General features: G+C 42.2%; 3 protein-coding genes across 17 annotated transcripts in view; 2 read left to right on the plus strand and 1 right to left on the minus strand.

Moving 5' to 3' along the window:
- Nucleotides 1-10,165, plus strand: part of CUNH3orf49 (chromosome unknown C3orf49 homolog) — a 31,290-nt gene extending 21,125 nt beyond the window's left edge. Inside the window, exons 6-7 of the mRNA XM_033210340.1 lie at nt 6,626-6,688; nt 9,892-10,165. Coding sequence (XP_033066231.1) covers nt 6,626-6,655 — 30 coding nt within the window. The 3' untranslated portion in view covers nt 6,656-6,688; nt 9,892-10,165. The remainder of the gene's footprint in view (nt 1-6,625; nt 6,689-9,891) is intronic.
- The window catches only part of THOC7 (THO complex 7), a 31,268-nt gene extending 5,311 nt beyond the window's left edge, over nt 1-25,957 (minus strand). The window contains exons 1-2 of one of the 6 annotated variants that reach the window (XM_033210341.1): nt 16,086-16,107; nt 1,072-1,189 (exon numbers count right to left, since the gene is read on the minus strand). Coding sequence is in view for 3 of the 6 variants with exons in the window: in XM_033210342.1 (XP_033066233.1) it covers nt 1,072-1,189; nt 25,897-25,942 (164 nt within the window). In the remaining 3 variants the exon portion in view is untranslated. Of the gene's footprint in view, nt 1-1,071; nt 1,190-2,477; nt 2,499-16,085; nt 16,108-23,646; nt 23,774-25,041; nt 25,206-25,638; nt 25,660-25,896 lie in introns of those variants that run through there. The other 5 variants (XM_033210342.1, XM_033210347.1, XM_033210345.1 and 2 more) reach the window with 5 other exon arrangements.
- ATXN7 (ataxin 7) overlaps nt 25,130-26,022 on the plus strand; it is a 143,838-nt gene continuing 142,945 nt past the window's right edge. For 4 of the 10 annotated variants that reach the window (XM_033210329.1, XM_033210324.1, XM_033210331.1 and 1 more), the window contains exon 1: nt 25,759-25,948. The gene's annotated coding sequence lies outside the window, so the exon portion shown is untranslated. Of the gene's footprint in view, nt 25,555-25,657; nt 25,949-26,022 lie in introns of those variants that run through there. The other 6 variants (XM_033210328.1, XM_033210332.1, XM_033210321.1 and 3 more) reach the window with 6 other exon arrangements.

Below are 26,022 nucleotides of genomic sequence, written 5' to 3' on the forward strand. Positions count from 1 at the left end.
ATTATACCAAATTCTGAGAGAATCAATTGCTTATTTAAAATAATTTAGAATATCTGTCCCTTAAGTTTTCTTTTTATCAAATGTAGTATTCTTGAATTTAACTACTTTAGTTACAAATGCAAAGATGGGACTGCTGTTCTTATCAATGCACGTTTTATTCAAACAATTATTTGAATTTTGTTTAAAAGACTTTAAAAAATACTTTAAAATGTTTTTTAACTTCACAATTCTGTTCCCACAATTTTTTCACTCCATAAAATTATTTATATGGAAAGCAAATTCAAATGAGGAAAAGTTTACTATGTTAAAAAATAAATAAATATAGTTAAGCGTGGTAGCTCATGCCTGCAATTCTGACATTTTGGGAAGCCAAGGTGGGCAGATCACTTAAGGCTAGGAATTCGACATCAGCCTGGCCAACATGGTGAAATCCCATCTCTACTATAAATACAAAAATTAGTCAGGCATGGTGGTACTTGCCTATAATCCCAGCTATTCGGGAGGCTGAGGCACCAGTACTGCTTGAACCTGGGAGGTGGAGGTTGCATTGAGCCAAGATTGTGCCATTATTGTACTCTAGCCTGAGCAATAGAATGAGACTCTGTCTCAAAAAAAAAAAAAAAAAAAATTAGATACACGTATGTGTGTGTGTGTGTATCAGGTTGGTGCAAAACTAATCGCAGTTTCTGCCATTAACTTTAAAGGCAGAAACCGCGATTAGTTTCGCGCCAACTTAATATATACATACATAGCGGCAGCCTTTTATTAGCAAAGGAGAAAATTCCATTTAGATATTTTATCCTATTAAACATTTATGTCATAAAAGTAACCAAACTAATGAGTCTGAATTTAATCTTCATTTCTCCTTACCAATCTTCCTTCTCCATGTTTTAATAAACATATGGGAGGCCTCTGAAGAGAAGAAAAGGCCAAGAAAATCTATTCTTGATTAAGAGTTGACTCCACTGGACATTTAAGGTGAGTGAAAATTTGATCTATTCACAGGACCTTAATATATGGCCTAAAATCACATTAGGACATTGGTATGGAAACAACAGTGAAATGAAATACCCCTCTTCCTGGGACCCGGAGTTGCACCATTTAATGAAACTCTTCACTAGTAGATTAATTCTCCGATCATCTCCAGCACCATCTCCATCAATGAGGAGACGCTTCCGTATAACTTCATCTGCAGGAAAGAAGGGCAATGTTACCATCTGGCTCTTGGTAACTTTCAAGCACAAATAACCAGTATGACTGTTCATTTGTTTATTCAAAAGAAAATTATTGAAATGTAAATGTATTTAATGCCACTGAACTGTACACTTAAAAATGGCAAGCTAAAATGGTAATTTTGTTATGCATATTTTATGTTACTGCATATAATAAAAAATATTTATATAGTAAAGGAAAAAGAAAGTTATTGCATGACTATCGTGTGTCAGGTACTGTTCTAGGGGCTGGAGTAATAGCAGTGAAAAGATGTCCTTACAGAGTTGGCAGTCTACGGGGTTGTTGAGTGGAAATAATCTTCAGGTACAATGAAGGAAATAAAATAACCTGCCCAGACAGACAGAAGTTCAAATGCTCATGTCTTTGGCTGGTGAGAGGCACTGATAAAAGAAATAGACAGAAAATATTTAAAAGATGTAGTGGCAAACTAGGAAAAAAGAATGAGATGGGTCAGGGAAAAAGTAATGGATTTGTTAGATAAACATATAATTTAAGGCTGGGTGTGGTGGCTAATGCCTGTAATCTCAACAGTTTGGGAGGCTGAGGCTGGAGTATCGCTTGAGACCGGGAGTTTGAGACCAGCCTGAGCAACACAGTGAGACTATGACCCTATGAAAAATAAAAATTAGCTCGGTGTGGTGGCATGTGCCTATTAGTCCCAGTAACTTGGGAGGCTGAGGTAGGAGGATCACTTGAGCCTGGGAGATCAAGGTTGCAGTAAGCCATGATCTCACCACTGGACTCCAGTGCCTATTTGCAACAAAGCCAGAAGCTGTCTCTGAAAAAAAAAAATAAATTAAAATAAAATAAAATTTAAAAAGTATATATATAGTTATCTGTAAGGTTTCTTTCCCCATGAGGATTTTTTTTTTTTTTTAACAATACTGTCTGACTTTCGCCCCAAGGAAAAGAAAAAGAGAGAGAGAAGAAGAACAAAAAAAAAAACCACCAAAAAACAGTGTAGATGACAATGATGGCCAACAAGCGGGGTCCAAATCTGTCTGCCTGGCAGTCCTGAGCTAGTGTTCTTTCCTGGACAAAATGATGCTGGATCATAACAAGAGCAAGGCAAATTAAAACCATAGTAAAACATCATTTTTCATCTATCAGATTGGCAAGAGATCTGATAAAACTGTTGGGCAAGGGTGTTAGAAAACTGCACTTTTATACACTAATAAAATGCAAACTGGTAATTCTTTGTAGGGCCACTGAATGATAACAAATAAAATTAAAAATGCACATACCTTTCTGATCCCATAATTCCAATTCTAGAAATTTGTCCTATAGAAGTGCACTCATGCACAAAGACAGACATAAAGGAATATTCTTAGTGGTGCTGTTTATAGCAGAAAGATTGCAAACCTATTCATCAGTAAGAAACTGGTTAAATGATTAAACATTCACATAATGTTATAGTATGAGCCAAAAGAATAGTGCAGATATACTGATACCAAAAAACTCTCCTTAGGTATGTTAAGTAAAATGAAAACAAAACAGGTATTGAAAAGCATATACAATATGTTGCCATATGTGCAGAAAAAGGAGGCTTTGTGTGTGTGCGCATGTGCATCACACATGCATGTGTGTATTCAGAGACTATCCTTGGAAGGATCCACAAGAAACTTGTAACAGTGGTTATTTCTGGTAAGAGGGACTACAGATAGAGGTGGGAAAAGATATAATTTTCCTGTATGTCTTTGTAGAATTTGGGGGGTTTTCTGTTTTGTTTTTTATAGTATGCATTCATTATTTTTTAAAATAAATTTTAAAGTGTGAATAATTCCTGGAAAGCCTCCATGCTGAATCAACAGCAAAATCTTTAAACAATAGTTCCTGTGTGTAGGCAGAAGTATTTTTGAGCGCAGGTGCAGCGGAGATAAACTTTGGAAGGCAGATGGCTCCAGTTTTAAAATATATTCTGTGATAACATCAGATACACATTTTTAGAATTGGGTTTGGTTCTCAGAGTCATGGCTTTGACAGACTGCTCAAACTACATATTCATCAAGTGCTTTAATTTTACATTTAAAAATACAAACTAATGCTTTCAGTTTTTTAACCACCAACATTATCTGAAAAGACTGAGACAAATAAAACATAGTTCTTGAAGAGATTAAAATGCAGAAAATAAATATTAATAGAATTTTCTTACTACAAATGTTTTAACTTTATTAAAAAGAAGCATCTAGTAGGTGAATCTGGTGGCACTGATGGTATTTAACAGTTCCTTTGTTAGTCTTATCTGTGTTCTCAAGTCTCCAAGAAATACCATTTTTTTCTCCACATGCCTGGATCTCCAACTCTAGCGAGGACTGGGGATTTCAAATGTAAATACATTCAAGTAATAGGAAAACAGTATCTGAGGCAAACTGGAGAGTGAGTGCCCTGATTGAGAGGAAAAAAATATTAACATATGTAACAGAGATTAAAGTTTGATGCTGTGGTTTGAATGTCCCCTCCAAAACTCATGTTGAAATTTAACAGCCATTGAAACGACCTGAATAGACACTTCTCAAAAGAAGACATACAAACGGCCAACAGGTATATGAAAAAATTCTCAACATCACTAATCAGGGAAATGCAAATCAAAACCACAGTGAGATACTGGCTCACCCCACTGAGAGAGGTTATTACCAAAAAGACAAACAATAACAAGTGTTGGTGAGGATGTGAAGAAAGCAGAACCCTTATACACTATTGGTGGGAATGTAAATTAGTACAGGTATTATGGAAAACAAAATGGAGAGTCCTCAAAAAACTGAAAATATGAGCTGGAGAATTCACAACCTAAGTGTCCACTGATCAATGAGTGAATAAAGAAAATGTAGTATCTATACACCAACAATACTACTCAGCCATAAAAAGGAAATGAAATAGTGTCTTTTGCAGCAACCTGGATGGAGCTGGAGGCCATTATTCTAAGCAAAGTAACATAGGAATGGATAATCAAATACTGTATGTTCTCATTTATAAGTGGGAGCTAAGCTATGAGGACACAAAGACATACAGAATGACATAATGGATTCTGGAGATTCAGAAGGTGGAGGTTGGGAGAGGGGTGAGGGAAAAAAAACTACATTGCGTACATTGAGTATAAGCACACTACTTGTGTAGTACACTACACAGGTGAGAGGTGCACTAAAATATCAGAATTCACCACTGATCTGGCTCTGTCACCCAGGCTGGGATGCAGTGGCATGATCTCTGCTCACTGCAACCTCCACCTACTGGGTTCAAGCCATCCTCCCACCTGAGCCTCCCAAGCAGCTGTGACTACAGGTGCAGGCCATCATGCCCAGCTAATTTTTGTATTTTTTGTAGAGACAGAGTTTCACCATGCTACCGAGGCTGGTCTCAAACTCCTGAACTCAAGTGATCCACATGCCTCAGCTTCCCAAGTGCTGGAATTACAGGCATGAGCCTCTGTGCCTGCCCCAACCCACCCAAAAAATGTACATATATATATTTGTTTGTCTGGAGACGGAGTCTCACTCCTTCATCAAGGCTAGAGTACAGTGGCGTGATCTCGGCTTACTGCAACCTCTATCTCCTGGGTTTAAGCGATTCTCCTGCCTCAGCCTTCCGAGTAGCTGGGATTACAGGCATGTGCCATCATGCCCAGCTAATTTTGTATTTTCAGTAGAGATGAGGTTTAACCATCTTGGCCAGGCTGGTCTCAAACTCCTGACCTCAAATGATCCGCCTACCTTGGCCTCTCAAAGTGCTGGGATTACAGGCATAAGCCATTGTGCCAGGCCTCAATAATTACTTTAAAATTAAAAATAGAACTACCATATGATCCAGCAATCCCACTACCGTTTATGTGTCCAAAGGAAATGAAATCAGTATGTCAAAGAGGTATCTGCACTCTTTGACATGCAGATGTCAAAGCAGCCTTATTCACAATAGCCAAGGTATAGAATCATCTTGGGTGTTCACCAACAGATGAATGAATAAAAATAATGTGGGCTGGGTGTGGTGGCTCACGCCTGTAATCCCAGCACTTTTGGAGGCCAAGGTGGGTGGATCACGAGGTCAGGAGTTTGAGACCATCCTGGCTAACACAGTGAAACTCCCTCACTACTAAAAATACTGGCTGGGCGTGGTGGCGGGCGCCTGTAGTCCCAGCTACTCAGGAGGCTGAGGTAGGAGAATGGTGTGAACCTGGGAGGCGAAGCTTGCAGTGAGCCAAGATTGCACCACTGCACTCCAGGCTGGGGGACAGGGTGAGACTCTATCTCAAAAAAAAATAAAAAATTGTGGATGTGGTGTGTGTGTATATATATATGTGTGTATGTGTATACACATATACACATACACTTAAACACACACTATATATATACATACACATACATACACATACAATGAAATACTATTCAACCATAAAAAGGAGGACACCCTGTCATTTCAACAACATGGATGAACTTGGAGAACATTATGCTAGGTGAAATAAGGCAGGCACAGAGAGATAAATAATGCATGATCACACTTATATATGGAAGCTTAAAAAGTTGGTCTCACAGAAGTAGAGAGTATAATGGTGGTTACCAAAGGCTGGGGTGGCTAGGGAGAAGGAGGTTGGGGAAATGTTGGTCAAAAGATACATACTTACAGTTAGGCAGGAGGAATTAATTTCAAGAGATCTAATTGTACAGCAAAGTGACTACAGTTAATGATGATATAGTGTATTCTTGAAAAATGTAAAAAGAGTGAATGTTATATGCTCTCACCACAAAAATGAGAACTCTGTGAGGTAATGCATTTGTTAATTAGCTAGTTAACCATTCCATAATGTATATATACTTCAACAAATCATGCTGTACACAACAAAAACACACAATGTTATCTGTCAGTTTAAAATAAACACATAAAAAAGAAGGAAGTTTAATTGCCATCATGCCGGTTTTAAGAGGGGGAACCCTGAAGAGGTGACTGAAGAGGTGATTAGGTCATTAGGGCTCTGCCCTAATGAAGAGGCTTATGTGGCTATTGTAGAAATAGGTTAGTAATCTTGGAGTGAGCTCCTGATAAAAGGGTGAGTTCAGCTCCATTTCTTTTCTCCATCTCACGCTCTCCTTTGCCATGTGATACCTTTTGCCATGTTATGACACAGCAAGAAAACCCTCACCAGATTTGGCCCTTTGATCTTGAATTTCCCACCCTCTAGAACCATGAGTCAAATAAACTTCTATTGTTTATAAATTACCCATTCCCTGGTATTCTGTCACAGCCTTGGAAAACAGAATAAGACGGAAAATTGTACTGGCAGCGTGGCTGTTGCTATAACAAATATCTGAAAATGTGCAAGTGGCAAGTGTTGCCCAAGTCTAGAATCAAAAATAAAGACTTAAAATAAAGTCTTTAAATTTGTTGTAATTTTGTCTTTTGACAGATGACCACAAAAGGACCTGGAGACAGCTGATGACCTGAGACTCCTTAAGGAACATAGGAAAAGGTGATGCTAACCTTTTTTGGGGGTGGGAAGTACTATCTCCTTCACATAGCCCTGAGGGTTAAGTCCCTCTCATATCTGAGCTCTGCTGTCTTAAGCATTTAAGCTCATTGATATCTTTGGCTTTGGGGGTATCAAGGTTAGTTTGTGCCGTGAGAGAACATTTGACTTTGGAGTACCTAGGGTTAGTTTGTACTGTGGCAGGGCACATGACTTCTGGGTTCATAGTGGCTGACAAGTCACCGGCAAGGGCTACATTGTTTTGCCTCCCACTCTGGTGATATCTCATGCATGATGCCATAAAAGGCTTGGGTCAAGCCCTGAAGAATGTGGCTGGACAGAAATATGGGTTGCATCCCATTGGTGACCAGCATATGGCTGGAGGGAAATGTGGGTTACACTCTTTGTGGCTAACATAGAGGGCTGCAGTAGTAAAGGTAACCAACAGCAGTCACAGCAAATGGTTATTACCATGGGGTGAAGGGGGGCATGAACTCTGGCTTTTGGAATTCATAGGTATGTGTGTTTTTCCTTACATGTTTAGATGAGGGAGGCCTCAGGCATCTGACTGGATCAGACAAAAAAGAAACTGAAACCTCATTGGCTCAGTTGGTCAAGGCAATCTCAAAGCCAAAGCCATTTTGGTTTTGGAAGACCCAATATCCAACATAAAATGGTTTCTTTAATTTCTAAAGATCTGAGTACCCTGCCTTCTGGCCAATCTGCCTCTTTTGTGTATAAAGTTTCTGGTTCTGGAAGCTACAAATATTTACAAATGGCAAAATCTTACAAAAGATAATTCAGAATTATGATGCCATTACATGGAATGCTCCAGATGAAAAAGACTATTCATCTAAGAAGTGCACTCAAACCCCAAGCCTCCCAAATTACTCAGAGAGAACAGAATTCTTACTGGTATTCAGAAGCCTCAAAGAGACAACAGTGCTCTAAAATCACCCTTTAAAAAGATTCACTGTAAAGAGCTAATGAAAAGCTGGAAATGGAAGATATTCCCTTACCAAGGATGGTAAAACTGATGTAACTCCTACTGCTTCCCACTCTCTTACTTTGCCTGAATATTTACAATCTACTCCTAAGTATTCAGTCTGCTTTGTCTGAATTGCCATTCTTCCCTGAAAAAAGCAGTTAAACAGTTTCCTTATAAGAGAATCATTTGAAAAATCAGGAGATAATCCCAAGTGACTTGTACTCCCTGGACAAAAATGGACTTCAGGGCCACAGTTCAAGATTTTCCTAAACCTACAGAAGAATTTCACAAGTTTTCTGAAGAATTCAGGGTCTTACTAGTAACTCATTATTTTAAAATTTTTATTTTTTTAGATGGAGTTTCACTCTTGTTGCCCAGGCTGGAGTGCAATGGAGCGATCTCTGCTCACTGCAACCTCCACCTCCTGGGTTCAAGCTATTCTCCTGCCTCAGTCTCCCGAGCAGCTGGGATTACAGGCACCCGCCACCACGCCCGACTAATTTTTTTGTAGTTTTAGTAGAGACATGGTTTCATCATGTTGGCCAGGCTGGTCTCAAACTCCTGACCTCAGGTGATCTACCCACCTTGGCCTCCCAAACTGCTGGGATTATAGGCACGAGCCACCATGCCTGGCCTTACTGGTAATTTATAACCCCAGTATACTTGATTTGTACCAACTAGTACACGTGTTGGTGTAATCTAGGGAGCCCCACATGGATGAAAAAGGCAGAATGGTAGTCTCCTGAGAATTCTATCAAGTACCCAACAAGCTCCATCCGATCTACTTATGGGTCAGGCAAAACCCAAAAGACTGCAAATTACCTTTTGAAAAGCCATTCCCCAAGTATTTCAGCTCCATGGCAACCAATAACCTAGAATGACATTTGGGCCTGTCCTAGGGTGCTTCCCCAAATAAGCAATCCCTAAAACAGCAGTTTCCAAAAATTCACTGCCATTTGTGCAAACAACCAGGACATTGGAAAAAGGACTGCCGAAAAAATTTTCCAGGAAAGCCCCTAAAATCAGGCTTCCCACCCACCCTGTGATTTAAAAAGTTCCTATAAATCTGATATGTATTGGTATAAATGCTATCAGTCATAATTTTGGTTGAAAAATAACCAAATTTCCTTGTCAATTTCATCATTATTATAATGAACTCTCATCAGGTTTTAACCATGGCCATTTTAAGTCATGTTGTCCACAGTGAATTGTTTTGGTTCTAATGCCTTTTATGAAAGCTTTTGCAAGCAATTATAATCCTGAAGTGCTGTGTCTCCAAAAAGCTATATCAGAAGAATGAAAAGAAGGCCGGGTGCAGTGGATCATGCCTGTAATCCGAGCACTTTGGGAGGCAGAGGCGAGCAGATCACTTGAGGTCAGGAGTCGAGACCAGCCTGGCCAACAAGGCGAAACCGTGTTTCTACCAAAAATACAAAAATTAGCTGGGTATAGGGTTGCGTGCCTGTAATCCCAGCTACTCAGGAGGCTGAGGCAGGAGAACTGCTTGAACCCAGGAGGTAGAGGTTGCAGTGAGCCAAGATCGTGCAATTGCACTCTAGCCTGGGCAACAGAGTGAGACTCTGTCTCAAAAAAAAAAAAAAAAAAGAAACTCTGACACGACTTTTAGTTTATACCATTGGACAAAATTTCCAAAATTTTAATGAAGAAACTGTAAACTAAAAATAAAATTCTAAGCCCTTCACTCAACTGAATGGACCCCCATTCAATAGGCCAAGGGCTTTCCAAAGTAAACCTGAAAAACTAGTTTAGGCCATGATGGGAATGGGGATGGGGTCAGATGCCTCATTATACCCTCCTTCTAGAATTCAGGCACAACTGACCAGCATGAGCATTAAAACAGATATCTTAAGACTGACCAAACAGACTCTTTGTACCAATAAGATACATCACATGACAGCAGACATTGAAAGAAATTGAAGTGTTTTACTCCGAAATATATTTCTTTGATGTATTTAAAAATGGCCCTGCAAAGTTGTCTTTTGTCGGGGAAATCTACATTCTGTGGAGAATCCCCTTCCCTTTCCAGGTCTTTTCCTGATCCAGAGATTGATTAAGAGTCTGGCACCTTTTTAAGTCTGGTAAGAAATATTTACCATCTATTCTCTGTGAAACCTGCTAGTTGGAGGCTTCACGTCTAAGAACCTTGGCCTCCACAACCCCTTATGTTAACGCAGAAATTCCTTTCTATTGATTCCAGGTCTTTAGATAATAACCAATTACCAATCAGAAAATCAACTCCACCTATGAGCTGGAAGTCCTCCCCACCCCCCACCTTCCAGTTGTCCTGCCTTTCTGTACTGAACCAATATACATCTTATGTGTATTCATTGATGTCTGCCTGTAACTTCTGTCCCCCTAAAATATATAAAATCAGCTGTAACTCAACCACCTTCGGCACATCTCAGGACCTCCTGATGCTGTGTCCTGGGCATGTCTTTAACCTTGGCAAAATAAACTCCTAAATCTATTAAGACTTGTCTCAGACACTTTTTGGTTTACAAATCTGATGGGTTTGTAAAACTGCTAACCAAGATCAAACAGAGAATGAATTAATTACATGAGACTGATTGAACTGATAAAAAAAAAACTATGGGTTTTCATGGTTTCTTTATTTGAAACATTGCTGGTTCTTTTAATATTTTGTTTTACAGATTTAAGGAAACTTCTTTTTTTTGAAAGCTATGTATAGCTTAGAGCAATTTGGTAAAGCATACTTTTATGAATAAAAATAGAAACATTCGCTTTTCCTTTCTACCTGTTGATACCTCCAGAATTTGGAAACTTATTTGTTAGTACTGCTATTTTTATGGCAATTTGGTTGTCTGCGTAAGTTCAATAAAGAATCTGTTCTCTTTAACAGGATAAAATTGGAAACACTGGTTATATTATCAAGGCTCTGACAGGAATACCGTATTTGAAAATGTGCTTAGAACGCTTAACTTCAGCTGGGCATGGTGGCTCACGCCTGTAATCCCAGCACTTTGGGAGGCCGAGGTGGGTGGATCATCTGAAGTCAGGAGCTCGAGAACATTCTGGCCAACATGGTGAAACCCTGTCTCTATTAAAAATACAAAAAATTGGCCGGGTGTGGTGGCATGAGCCTGTAATCCCAACTACTCGGGAGGCTGAGGCAGGACAATTGCTTGAACTCAGGAGGTGGAGGTTGCAGTGGGCCAAGACTGCGTCACTGCCCTCTAGCCTGGGTGACAGAGTGAGACTCCATCTCAAAAAAAAAAAAAAAAAAAAAAAGACTGCCTAGCTTCAAAGGTTCTCAGCGTTACAGTGAATGAGTAAAGGTTGTCACTTCCTGGCAGGCCCATGAACCTCAAGGTACTAGATATAGCAGGCAAAGTCTGATATGTGCCTTCATTTGGCTTCCTAACATTGAGAGGTTTCTAAAAGTCTAATCTGAGATTCCTTGTCAAAGTTCGCAGCAAAGCAAATTTAAAAGATGGCTATGTAGTTATTCTTGCTGCACTTTCATAATCAGACAAATTGGTCTGCAATTATCTTTTGTAGAAATGAGGGTGAATGTAGAGAAAAAAATTACGTTAAAAAAAGTTATAGTGGCCTTGTTATTAGATTGTAGCCTGGCTCATTGTTTTTGCTTTCTTTTTTCTTTTTCTCCTTTTTTTTACTAGTAGACTAGACTGGATTCTGAATTCTCCTAGTTTTCTCTAATATCTGGCTAAGACTCTCAAATAACAAAAATGGCTGTTTCTCAAGCCCTATAAGCTAAAGCTGGACAACTCGATGTAAATTTCAGGGGAGATATCTCATACCTGATACATATGCCACATAAAGAATTCACCAGAATGCCTGATGTCACATCAGAGACAATCAAGCTCCAAATCAGGATGAGAAGTTGTTGACTTCATGTTGTGGACAACTTTTCCCAAGACCCTTGGAATAAGACTCCCCATCATAAGACTCCTACTCCTCTTAATTATTCCTTATTTATGGCTACTTCTTTACCTTGACAGGATAATGCTATACAATTTCACAATCAGTACTTCCTAGAGGTAACTTGGGACTGCCGGCTTTTATTCATTTATTTATTTAGAGATGGAGTCTCTCACTCCCATTGCCCAAGCTAGAGTGTAGTGGTGTGATCTTGGCTCACCACAACCTCTGCCTCCCAGGTTCAAGCAATTCCCCTACCTCAGCCTCCCAAGTAGCTGGGATTATAGGCACGTACCACGACACCCAGCTGATTTTGTTTTTATTTTTAAGAGAGACAGGGTTTCACCATGTTGGCCAGGCTGGTCTCAAACTCCTGACCTCAAATGATCCACCCACCTTGGCCTCCTAAAGTGCTGGGATTACAGGCATGAGCCACAACACCTGGCCTCTGCTTTAAGATAGTCATGGGATACTAGATTACCAACTAAACAAGGAGCAATCTGTGCAATATATTTTATTTTTGAGGTGAGTCTCGCTCTGTCGCCTAGCCTGGAGTATAGTGGCACAATCTTGGCTTACGGCAACCTCCGTCTCCTGGGTTCAAGCAATTCCCTTGCCTCAGCCTCCCTAGTAGCTGGGATTACAGGCGCCTGCCACCACACTCAGCTAAATTTTGTATTTTAGTAGAAATGGGGTTTCACTATGTTGGTTAGGGTGGTCTCAAACTCCTGACCTCAGCAATTCACCTCCCTCACACTCCCAAAGTGTTGGGATTACAGGCGTGAGCCCACTGCACCTGACCTCTGCTTTACAGGGATCAATCTGTACAACTGATATTTCTTGTTGCACATAAATACATTGGGTATTGTAGAGCAAATTACTTTGTTAAAACATGTAGACTCCTCATCTGCTCATGGGGATCCTGGCTAAGGAGAAAGCTCCAAACTCTTCATATTTACCACCTGCTAATCACAACAGTAGTCTCCCTGGTGTACTGTGTCTTCTCAAAAAGCTTTAAATGCTTCCAGAGAGCCATCTGTCAAACATCAAATGGTATGTCTCTAACTGGAACAACAAAAAAAACTCAAACAAACTTATAATAATGGGGAGGACACAATAAGCTATAAACACATGCTGAGACTACAAACTCAAAATGGTGGAAACTGAGTAGTACTGATGACCTAAGTTTTGATTACACTCTCACCTACATAACAACCTAACCAAAAGGGCAAACTGTCAAAAATTACAGGAGGCCACTGTTTTGACTAAGTTCTTGTACTATGTCCCAATGGACCAGACTAAAACTCAAAATGGAGTTACCCATGCTAAAGTTTCATGCCTCCAAACCTAGACTAAGTTGTTACCCAACCTTCTAAGAGATCAGAAGAGAAGGATAATAGCTAAATTCCCAAAGAGGCCAGTTTAAATCTTCAGTGGGCATAATAATGAAGTTCCTTCTACTTCAGTCCTTGCTTCTCTACAAAAAAGGTAGGCTGAAATAACCTCATGTCAACTAATCAGTTATTTTTCTATTGTTGGCCTCTCTGTCCCCACCTTACAAGAAGAGTTGCTTTGAAATGACTAATATGCTGTCTTTTCTGTGCTTCTACTTTCTTTAGCCCTTCTCTGTATACAAAGCTAGCCTCTACTGCTCAGCTCATTGGAACACTTATTCCATTTTATGGAATGATGTGTGGACCAATTCTAGACTCAAGAATAAAGCCAACTGAGATCTTTAAACTGAAAAATAAACTTCAAGGCTGTCCCTCCCACCATACACCCAGGCCCAGAACTCTAGGAGGGCAGAATGGTTTTGGAGGACTGACCTAGGGTGCCCTCCATAGGTTTGCTGCCCAGAGCTACCTTGGGTCTCTGTTCCCTGCATTCCAGCACAGTGCTCCTCAGCCACCCCAGCCGTGGTTCAAGAAGGCCCAAGTGCAACTTGACCCACTACTTGGGAAGATACAGCCATAAAACTTGGCAGCATCTACATGACGCTAACTCTGCAGGCATGCAGAATGCAAGTTGTTCTCTGACCTTCCAAGAGATCCACCTAGATTTCAAAGGATGTTGTGGACAGCCTAGAAGCCCAGACAGAGACCCGTCAAACGGGCACAAGAAGTCCCTACTAGTGCAGTGCTGAGCAGTATAGATACCCTGGAAGGATATACAAAAAACTAATATAAGGGGCTACACCAAGAGAGAAGGCAGTATAAGTGGGGTGGATGGGGAATAGACTGGAAGACTGGAGATTATCTTTTTATATTATTTGAATTTTGAGCCATATGAATACTCAAGACCTGTTAGCTGTTGTTAAAAAAGAAACCTGAAATCCTTTCCTTCTTCTCACTCCAGGCAGGAAGAAAGCTGTGCTCTAGCAGAGGCTGGGTGGGGAATGAAAGGCTGAATCTGGGGCATGAGTGTGTTAGAACACTAGGGAGCCTGGATGAGTGAAGACAAATAGCAGGACCCAAAGATATATAGGCAGTTGGGGGTCAGATTTTGGGAGTCTGCACCAGTAAATACTATACTTGTACACCTTGCTGGTAGGAAAATGGGAGTTGCTAAAGATTCATGGGCCAGAATTTTTAGGAAGATGTACAAAATGGATTGTAACTGGGAAAAGCCCAGAGGTAGGGAGGCTAGTTAGGAGGCTACCAAAGCATATGCAGTTAGGAGCTAACATGGCCTGAACTAAAAAGGAGAGATTAGAATCACAGGTCCTGGCTGGGCACGGTAGCTCATGCCTGTAATCCCAGCAGCACTTTGAGAGGCCAAGGTGGGCAGATCACTTGAGGTCAGGAGTTCGAGACCAGCGTGGACAACATGTTGAAGCCCTGTCTCTCCTAAAAATACAAACATTAGCTGGGCATGGTGGCGTGCGCCTGTAATCCCAGCTACTCGGGAGGCTGAGACAGGAGAATTGCTTGAACCCCAGAGGCAGAGTTTGCAGTGAGCCTACATCTCATCACTGCACTCTAGCCCGGGTGGCAGAATGAGACTCCATCTCAAAACAGAAAAAAAAAAAAGAATCACAGGTCCTAGAAGGCAGGTTAGGGCTGAGCAGACGACTTGGTTAGGAAAGAACAGGGGCCAATGCCAACACTGGGGTGGCACAAGTAGTAGTGTAGCACCCCTAGTTCTGGCAGCACAGGGAATCCCCTGTCCAGGCATTCACAGGCCCTCCTCCCACTCAGCCCTATCCCTCTTTAGTCTAAGTACATCTCACAGTCAACTACCTGGGCCAGAAAAACAACAACAACAACAAAAAAAAACTGGAGCCAATGTTTTGGTTAGTCCACCCAGTGTTTACTGTGTGTGCATGTGTGTATATTCACATAAGACCAACATTCGACTTCATCTGTAAAATAGGAATAAAACTATCTACTTTGTAGAAATATTGGGAAACTTAAGAGAAATAAAAGTATACAGGCCGGGCGCGGTGGCTCAAGCCTGTAATCCCAGCACTTTGGGAGGCCGAGACGGGCGGATCACGAGGTCAGGAGATCGAGACCATCCTGGCTAACACGGTGAAACCCCGTCTCTACTAAAAAATACAAAAAACTAGCCGGGCGAGGTGGCGGGCGCCTGTAGCCCCAGCTACTCGGGAGGCTGAGGCAGGAGAATGGCGGGAACCCAGGAGGCGGAGCTTGCAGTGAGCTGAGATCCGGCCACTGCACTCCAGCCTGGGCGACAGAGCGAGACTCCGTCTCAAAAAAAAAAAAAAAAGTATACAAAGGAGCACAATGTCTGTCTATAGTAGGAAAACAAAAAATATGTTATCCTCATCTTTATATTAAATTTAATCCACAACTTGTATCATCCTATAAAAGTCAGAGTAAATGTTGAAGATTTATCTATAGACATATCTATGTAGATACATATTTGGCATTTATGCATATGAAGTTTTGCCCAGTTAGGATTCCTTACAAATTTGCTTCTGTCTCAAACTTACTGGGAAGGTCATGGTGTTTCTAGCTTAAATTGTGCACAGACAGTTGCTGCCTAGAAAACTCTGTGGACAAGAATTACTGAAATAACATGTACAAAGTGCAAAGCACAGCTCCAACAGAAACAAAAAACAAAAAGGTAAGCTCCCAGTTTGAGAATAGCCACTGTTCTTTTTAAATTTAAAGATGGACTGCTGCTGATAGTTACTAACACAAATGGCATGAGAATTATTATTTTTAATGACATTTTATCAATTAGCTCCATACTGAACACACTTAAAACATGTTTTGTTTACTATACACATTGACTTCACAAATTATCATGCCTGAAACCCTCTGTAAGCAATCTGAATGCTTACATTAGTAATTCTGCTGGGCTTTGGTCTATCCTGTAAAAACAGCAAAGATGGCTTAGCAGATTTTATTTTTGTTATTTTATTGATGTTATCAACATCACTCCTTAGTTGTCATAATTACTTTCTTTACTATTAGGATCAACATCATCTGGAAGGAGTTTCTAAACCAAAATACTTGACACCTGCTGTGAGGATGGTGGTTTTCCACCTGGCTTTAGGGTGGTAGGACGATGGCTGGATAATATCATCCATCTAGCTCCTGGAAAGACTGTGGAGTGTGAATCTGAGTCAAGAAAAGGAGGCAGCAATTAACTTCTCATATTAATTAGTAAGTAATATGACCACACATTGTCTAGTGTATACTGTCTATGAGGCAGGGGCATGAGATTCATATTTGCTCATCAAAATGCCTCATATCCAATATGCCTAAATGTTAACCACTGAAGACATAAAAAACAGGATTGGTTTAACAGTAGACTATTATCACAATTCTAGAACTTAAGACTTCCTACTGGATTTGGTTATACATTGTACCATAATTGCACATACAAAATATCTGTCTTTCAAAATCAGTTTACAATCAGTAATGACACATTTATGCTGAAATGTAAATATTCACTTGCAAAATGGGATATATATATGCCAACACATACCCAGAAGAAATATAAAATTACTCAAGACACCAAATAAGCCTCAAAAAGTCCTTTCAAGAAGTTAGATCTTAAAACTCTATTTTTCATAAGCATAAAGGCAGGAAGAAATGACTCCTTTACAGTTACTAGAGCAATTCTAGATTTCCAGGCCTCTGGTCAGATGACACAGCCATTTTAGCTATGCTCTCATTTTATCATAAAAGGGAGTTTCTCATAAATCCAGACTAATAGTCCTTTCAAAATTCATAATTGTTCTTTCCCTATATTTGCCATTAAAACCTTGATTACAAAACAATTTCAGAGACAGGTCAAGGCTTGACAACCAGTGGCAATAGCACCACGGTTATGTAACTCCCTGCTAAGGCTAAATTACAGGTCAAATGTGGCTCCCTTTGAGGGAGGGCTGCAATCTCACCTGCCTTTGTGAACTAGTAATCCTGTGATCTACCAGTGAGGATTAGCATTTCCTTTCTAAATGCAGTTTGGCAAAAAGTTCTGTAGGTGCCAAACTGAAAGCCACAGGAAGGGATAACAATTTCAGACAGGATTATAGTGGGAGAAAACGACTAGCTACTAAGGCACTACAGCAAGATATACCAAAATCAAAGACACATATACCTTTTGACTTATCTTTTAGAAATTATTCCCACAAGTACACGAATATATATATGCAAATATCTCCATTGTAACACTGTTTGGAACAGTAAAAAACTGAAAACAAACTAAATGCCAATAGAGGATCTGTCTAAAAAATTAATAGACTATACACACTGATATAAAATAAGGTAGATTTATATTCAAAAGAGCTCCATGATAAGCTAAAAATTAAAACAACTAAACTCATGGAGGTAGACAGTACAGATGGTTATGAGAGGCTGGGAAGAGCCGTGGGGTGTTTGGTGGCAGGGGAGGAGCAGGGATGCTTAATGGGTACAAAAATATAGTTAGAGTGAATAGGATCTAGCATTTGATAGCACAATAGGATGGTTACCGTCAACAATAATGTATTGTACATTTTATACCCACTAAAAGAGCATAACTAGAATGTCTATAACAAATGATAAATGCTTGAAGATAATGGATATCCTATCTACCCTGCTGGGATTATTTTGCATTATATGTATGTATCAAAACATCTCATGTACCCCATAAATATATGCACCTACTACATCATTTTAAAAAACTTTTACGGGTACACAGAAGTTGAATACAGACCAGTGTGTAAATGACTGTATAAAATTTTCAAGCATATATACCTACTGGTATACTAGCCAACAGATACATAACACTTAAATATGCTAAGGACTGTTTTAGATGCTTTTCATATATAAACACACTTAATCTACACAACAGCATCATATATATATACATATATATATATATTTTGAGACAGAGTCTGTCGCCCAGGCTGGAGTGCAGTGACGCCATCTCAGTTCACTGCAAGCTCCACCTCCTGGGTTCACGCCATTCTACTGCCTCAGCCTCCTGAGTAGCTGGGACTACAGGTGCCCACCACCATGTCCGGCTAATTTTTTTTGTATTTTTAGTAGAGACAGGGTTTCACCGTGTTAGCCAGGATGGTCTCAATCTCCTGACCTTGTGATCCGCCCGTCTCGGCCTACCAAAGTGCTGGGATTACAGGTGTGAGCCACCGTGCCTGGCTGCATTATAGATATTCTTATCCCTATTTTACCAATAAAAAAACACCTGGCCAAAAATTAAATATCACGGGAAGTAAGGAATACAAATGGAACTCAAACTCAGGAGTCAGGCTCTAGAGAAGGCACTTTTACCTTTTAGAAGCATTAAAAATCATTCTGGGAGAGGAATTATTACGGAGGGTAAAGAGGGGAAGGTCTTCATTTTTCATATTGTGTATTTCTTCTTGAATTTACTGACATGTAGTACTTTTTTTCTGAAGTAGTAACAGTAGTTAACCGAGTGGTAAACTTATTCTCAAGTACTTCATTTTCTCTGTATTAAAAATTCTACTCTGTTACTGAATAAAGCTATGACATGTTAACAACAAAAAAGAAAACTGGCTTGACTTGACCTATTTTAAATGAACAAGAAGAGAGACTAAGGCCATGTAAAAACAATGTTCATGGAGATTCCTGTAAGATTTATCGTTAGACCACCACAGCTCATGTAATTACGATAAATCACATATATTAGCCCATTGTGTTATATTCCTTATGGCAAAATAACACCTGGTCCCTCCTTTCAAAAAGCTCAAAATCATTAAAACAATTTTTAAGGTCAACAATATTAAGAAGACACATAAAAGCTGGGTGGAAGGAACAATAAGATGGTCTGATTCCTCCATGTAGATATTAACCTCTCCTAAGATACTTCTGACCAGTCTACATAAATTGCTGATGCCAAGGGAAATTACTTACACCAAAATTACATTTAAAATTTTAAAAGGAAAAGAAATGCAAAACATCATGTTGAGGTCCTTTGTCTTTTCTGTTTGTTTAAATGTTTAGAGTATAGTGCTAATAAAATCAAGGTGAAATGTCAATCTTGCTTTGAAAAACCAATTATCTTGGCTAAAGAAACATCATTTCATAGTTGAACTGCAGCAGTTATCCCTGTGTTGGGGCCAAACTGAAAGCCACAGGAAGGGATAACAACAGGAAGATAACAACAGAAAGCCACAGGAAGGGATGCAACAAAGTGGGCAAATCCAATGGCACTAATGAAAAAAAAAAAACCCAAAACAAATGAACCCTATGCCCACAAATGTCTAATTAACATTGGATCAGCAACTGAAAATAGGAATAAGAGAAGCAGCAAACACTTGCATAGCATTTATACAATCCTAGTTGGTGACCACACATCCTATTTGTTTCTTTTCACTGTGAAAAGTGTTCTGGTTTACACAATAAATTAAACGGTCACTCAACTTCAAAGTGCTTTACATATATTACCATGTTTCATCCTTGAAACAACTCTACAAAGTGTGTACTATTATCTTCCTTTCACAGATGAGTTCTCTCACCTCTGCATTCACAGAAAAATATATACAATTACATTATCAGAAAGTCATAGTGCAGCTCCATTATGCTGTCATATTGTTCGTAGGCATATTAAAAACCATTATTTCAAACTGCAACAAGTATATATTCATGCATTACACTTTTCTAAGTTTAAAAAAAAAAAGCTACCATCAAAACCAGCAAGCTCTATTAAATGGAAGGTAGAGCCACAATCCACCCCAAACCCTTTCTCCATCTCTCATCTGCTGCTCTGGCATATCAATATATCTACTTAATGTTCTCTGTACGGCAAGAAGTGCTTCTGAAATGGTTTCTATCAGGGTACTAACAATATTTAGCATCCTTTAAATTAACACATACAAAATACAAACAGTTAACATAGTTTAAATTAACAGTGACAACATCAGTTTAAATTAACGGTGACAACATCCAAAGTGTTTTTCAGTTAGTCAAAATGCTAGAGTTGGCAACAAGGGGAGAAAATGGATTTGTCACAAACTAGCAGTGTGACTGTAAGTCACTAACTTCCAAAGACCTCTACTTTTTCACTTATAACATGACAGTAGTGGTGAAAATATCCAGTCTAGTAGCTATAGCTACTCTAAAGCAGGACAGTTCCTCAAACCAAGAGCAGGAAATAAAGGGCTGCTTCTTCAAGAGCTCCCAATCCAATTGGATATGCAGACCCAGAGGAATGGATTATATGAAGGCACAGTGATACAGGCACCTCAAATTTGTAACAGACACTGGCTCTCATGTAAGCTCCATGAACAGTTACTGGTACTCCTCCAAGAGCTTTCCAGGAGGATGAATGGGATATCAAGAGCATCCACTTCAATCTTCCACGCTAACCTCGCTCTAATTGAAGCCCATATTTCTCTCATCTGGAATACTTTGCATTGGGCTCCCTGTTTTCATTCTTGCCCTTCTAGAATCCATTTTTTATGCAACTCAGAATGCTCTAAAAGATGAATTGGATCACTAATTCTCCTGCTTACAATCCTCCAATCATTTCTAAATGCCCACACAGGACAATTCAGTCTCCTTTCCAAATCCTGCAAGGCTCCTCCTGAGCTCCCTTTTACCTCCTTTTGCATCATACTCCTCTTGGCCCACCTGGATGCAGTCCTGTCCCTAGATCCAGCCCACTGGATTTCCTTATTTCCTCCAAAGGGTGCAGAACTTGTTTTCACTTCAGGCCTTTGCACTAATTGTTGTCTCTATCTGGAATACTTTCCTGGGCTCTTCATGTGGTTGAACCTGTCAGGTCTCACTGCCCTCCCCCATTACTCTCTGTCCTCATTCCATCAAGTTCATTCTCAGAACTTAATTACATTCCTTTTCAGAAATTATCTTATTTACTTATTTGATTGCACACTACGGCTTCTTTCCCCAAAGCAGGGGCCAGGGCCCGCCTGTCTAGTTTACTGCAAAGTAGCCGGGACTTTGCATTGTGCCTACAAGGTATGCAATAAATACTTGCTGACTGATGACACATATCACTCATTTCAGCTTGATTTTTTCAAAAGCTGAGCTGATAAAAACCATGTTTATAGAGGATTGTCTGAAGAAGTTGTAGTTTGTCTTTCCTCTATGGTCTAGATATTTAATAAAAAAAAACCTTGCTTTGAATCAAGCCAGATTAGCAGAGCTACCCACTACCCACCTAAACCACATTGTCCATTGGTTTTATTTATTTTTAGATAGGATCTAGTGCTGTTGACAGGCTGCAGTGCAGTGGTGCAATCACAGCTGGTTGCAATCTCAAACTCCTGGGCTCAAGTGACCCTCCCGCCTCAGCCTCCTGAGTAGCTGGGACTACCTACAGGTGTGTGCCACTCCACCTGGCTAATTTTTAAAAATTTTTAGTAGAGACGAGTAGCTGAGACACAGGTGCACACCACCACATACACCTGGCTAATTTGAAAATTTTTTTTAGTAGAGATGAGGCCTCGCTGTGTTGCTTAGGCTGGTTGCAAACTCCTGGGCTCAAGTGATCCTCCTGCCTTAGCCTCCCAAAGTGCTAAGATTGATTACAGGTGTGAGCTACCACGCCCAGCCTCTACTGGCTTTAGAATGTCTTTCTAAATTGTGATTTAGCCTTCTTTTACCTAGCAAGGGATGTGCTACAAAACAGCTCTATGATCTTCAGTGCTGAAAAGAAGTTAAGGATATGACACTGGCTTTCATTTATAAGAACTTCAATGATAAACTTTTCCTCTAGTTCAAATCAGAGAAAAAAAAAGTGCTTTTCCTGGGCATCTAAGATTGCCTTCTTTCATGAACACTAGATCACAGAGGAGACGAGGTACTGCCTCTAGGCATGGCCTATTAGAGAAACAGGTCACTTACAGCTTGGTTAATTAATGTACTAGACTTTATCCTTCTGCATTTTGAGGATTATCCCACTTCTGACTTCCCTTTATTTTTCCTAATCTCAGTGTTCTTTTTGTCTTGTTTTCATTATAATCCGTTTAATTTTTACATTTTCTCATTATGGTGAACTGCCTAAATCTTTTCTAGCATAAGGCATATAAATAAAGTATTAAGGGTGACAGCAGCAATATGCATAAAATAATATGGACAATAGGCAGAGGGTCAACTACTTCTAGGAAAGAAAAGAGGGGATTTTTGAGTTGGGTCTTGAGGAACAAGTGGAGTGTCACCTGATAGAAAAGGCAGGAAAAGGCAACCTGTGCAGATTAAGAGAGAAGGCACAGTCCACATCAAAGGAAAGTGGAAAACAGATTAGTAAAACTACTCTGACATTTACTAATATTTACTGAACATTAATTATTATGTGTTGGACTCAATGCAAAGCCCTTTACAACTTTTTGTGTTTAATCCTCAAAACAATCCGCTGACATAGATTTTATTATCTCCATTCAGAGACCGAAGCTGAGACAGTCTGTAAGTGGCAGGGTAGAGATTCCTGTGGACGCTAAGGATGTGGCGGGGCACTCTATTGCAGTCAGTACTTCAGAACTCATCTTCTGTCCCTATCTCCCATCTGACAAAGCCTACTGCTCCTCTGGACATCTCTATCTCAATAAATAGAAAAGTAGTGCTAACAGGCACACAGTGAAGTAAAAAACCTGGGATCATCCTAAACCCCTTCTCCCCCCATTCATTCAATACCTGAAGTTCTGACATTCTACCTCACAAATGTCCCTCCCACCTGTCCTCTTCTCTGCATTCCCTCTTGGTCAGTCCTCATTGTCTCTCACTAGGGCCACTGCAGAAGTAGGAGACACAGTAGGCATAATAGTGAAGAGCGGGAACTCCTCAGGTGGTCTCCCTGCCTTTGACCTTCTACGACTTACTATCTGTGCGACCTTGGGCAAGCTAACCTGTGTCTGTTTCATCTGTAAAATGGGGACAACAGTTAGAATATTACCTGACAGCACCATGTAAACATTAGTAAGTGGTAAGCAAACTTAGCTCATTTTCTCTTCCTCTAATAATTCTGCACATAACAGAGACAGTGTGTATGTATTTTTGTTTTTTTTTTTTTTTGGAGACAGGGTCTCACTCTGTCACCCAGACTGGAGTGCACTGATGCGATCATGGTTCACTTCAGCCTCGACCTCCCAGGCTCAAGTGATTCTCTCTTCTCAGCCTCCCAAGCTCTGGGACCACAGGTGTGTACCACTGTGCCAGACCAATTTTTTTGTATTTGTAGACATGGGGTCTCATTATGTTGCCCAGGCTGGTCTTGAACTTCTGAGCTCAAGAGGTCCACCTGCCTTGGCCTCCCAAAGCACTGGGATTACAGGCGTGAGCCACTGTGTCCGGCCATGTGTGTGTGTTAATGCCAATCTGATTAGCACACCACCAATGTTAAAACTTTTAATGGCTTCCCATTGCCCTTAGAAATCTCTGGCTCATAACTTTCTAAATTCTAGCAATAACTGTCAACTTTGAGTTCTTCCAACATCTTGGGGCCTTTGTACAAGTGGCTACCAACCCAGAACACCAGTCCAACATCTATTTATTCTTCAAAAATGGGATTATCTTTTTTGGGGAAGCTTTCTCATTTCTACTGATTGGATAAATAAACTTTGTTACATGTTCCTACAGTTACCAACCTTGTACTTCCTTGTGGTAATATTTGTCACTCTTAAAACTCATTAGTCAATGTTTCTTTCCCTTCCGACCGAAATTTTGGAGAGGGAAAAGTTCTTGCTTGTTGGTTCTGGGTTGTAATCCCAAAGCCTAGTCCAGGAAGGATAAATGTCCACTAAATAAATGAAACTGGAATGAAGCAAAGCTGAAATTCCACATGAAGTTCCTGGGTCTTTAGTAGTCTTCGACCTCCACTACTCTTTATCAGTCTGCAAATTTGGGCCTATCACTGTTCTTCCCATGGCCAGGCCCTTTAATGTGGAGACCCTGGTGGTCTTCAACTCTTCAGAAGTGGCCTCTCCACGGGCATTTAGTTACTGGTCACCCTCTCCTGAAAAACACCCAAGAGCCCTAGATCTCCCCTTCCCAGATATCAAAGGACCTCCTTCCTCCCTAATCAGATAACTTGTAGGTTCTCCCTCCAGTTGCCAATCATGCGCCCTTCCCCTTTCCCCAAAGTGTCACCTTATTTCTGCTCTCACTCCATAGACCATCTCCCTTAGACAGTCCACAAACCCAGTCTTTGCACCTCTAAATCCATTCCAGCTGACAAATCACCCTCCCCGACACACACATACACATCTTCTATCCTCCTGATCTACCCTAGATGGTTTCTCATCACTATACTGGCTCCTCCTTACCCCCGTAAATCTCCCAGGTACGCTTCCTGATTACCCTCCAGATACCTCATCCCTCTGTATTCCTTTTATAAATAATTCCCTACTCCTTGTCACCCACAATCCACTCGCAGTTCAAGGCCTCATTGCCATCGACTCCATTGTCTGTGAGTCCTTCCCAATATGCCCCAGGACCCCTCCAGGTGTCACGCTCCGTATCCTGACACCCCTTGTAGACGAGTCCCGAAACTCCCGCCCCATCCCTGGAGCTCCCACTCCCTCCTAGTCCTCCACAAACCTTCCAGTCCCCCAGCCCCAAGCCCGGCACCACCGCCCACCATTCGCGGCTCCTGGGCCCTCACCGCGCCCCTAGACAAACCCGGACTCCCTCCGGTCCCACCCGCCCTTGCACCGCTTCTAGCCGTCTCGGCCACCCACGTGTGTTCCCAGCCCACCGACTACGCTCCCGGCACACCCTACAGCCCCGCGCTGCCTTCGGGAGAGCGGGCGGGGGAGGCCGAGGGGCTCCGAGGGGCGCTCGGCCTCTGGCGAGAGGAACGACTCAAGGAAGCAGCCGGGGAGGCCCGGGGCTTCCGGGAGAGGTCTGGAAGGCCGAAGCGCTCGGGCGAAGCGGCCGGGGGAGGCCGAGAGGTTCCCAGAAGCGGGCTGGGAGGCCAGGGGTCTCCGGGGAGGCCGAATGGACTGTGCAGCGGGCGCGGGTGGCAGCGAGCGGGGCCTCACCATCAGTCACGGCTCCCATGGCGTGCGCGGCGGCGGCGGCGCAAGCTGAGGCGGCGGTTGGCGGCGGCGGAGGTCAAACTCCCACAATGCAGCCGGGTAAACAGCCATGGAGGAGGAGGCGGCGGCGCCCGCGGCCGCCTGCTCCGCCGCCTGAGCCGCGCCGCGCCGCGCCGCCGCCGCCGCCGCCGCCGCCGCCGCGGGACCCGCGCTCCCCACGCTCCCGGTACTCCCCGGGGGCGGCCGCGGCCGGCGCGAGTTGGGGTGAGGCTAGGCGGCCGGCGGCGGCCCCGGCTGCAGGCCGGGCTCCCGCCGCCCCCCTTGCAGCCCCCGCCCGGCCCACGCCCAGAGGCCGCCCCGGAGGCCGCAGCCAGCCGCCAGGTGAGCTCGCCCGGACGCCGCCAGGGCTGCGGGGACGCGGCGGGGGCTGCGGGCCGCCCGAAGTCGGGGCCCCAGCTCCTTCTCCGGGAAGGTGACTGCGGCCCCGCCGCCCCATCCAGGGTGACGCTGCTAGGGGTGGGCTCGCTTCCCTGGGGGGTGGGGAGGGTGACGGGGACGCCCGGATCCGGCTGAGCCCGGGAGAGGCGGGACTAGGGGTACCAAGGGGGCGCGTCGCTGGGGGTCCCCGCGAAGTTGGCGCCCGCTCGCGCCGGGGCGGGTCTCGAACGCCGACACTTGCGCGGGGCGCGGCCGGCAGTCAAAAAAGGCCCCGGGTTCCAGGTCGCGCGGTTCCGGCCCCTGCGGCCGCCCCCTTCCTTCCTGGGCTCGGCGGGTGCGGGAAAAAGGGTGAAAGAGAAACTTGGCGACCTCCCGGAGGAGTTCGCGGAGCGACCAGGAGCGTGTGCCTATCGTCCTCACCCGGCACCCAATTCCACCACAGAGTCGGGATCTCGTCGGTGATCATGATGGGGTGCTTTTATTTATTTTTCTCTTTGATTTTCAAAAAATGTCTATGTGACTGTCCCTATCTTAAGGGGAAGTTGA

This window comes from Trachypithecus francoisi, unplaced genomic scaffold (genome assembly GCF_009764315.1).
Source record: "Trachypithecus francoisi isolate TF-2019V2 unplaced genomic scaffold, Tfra_2.0 Lachesis_group0, whole genome shotgun sequence".
Lineage (NCBI taxonomy): Eukaryota > Metazoa > Chordata > Mammalia > Primates > Cercopithecidae > Trachypithecus > Trachypithecus francoisi.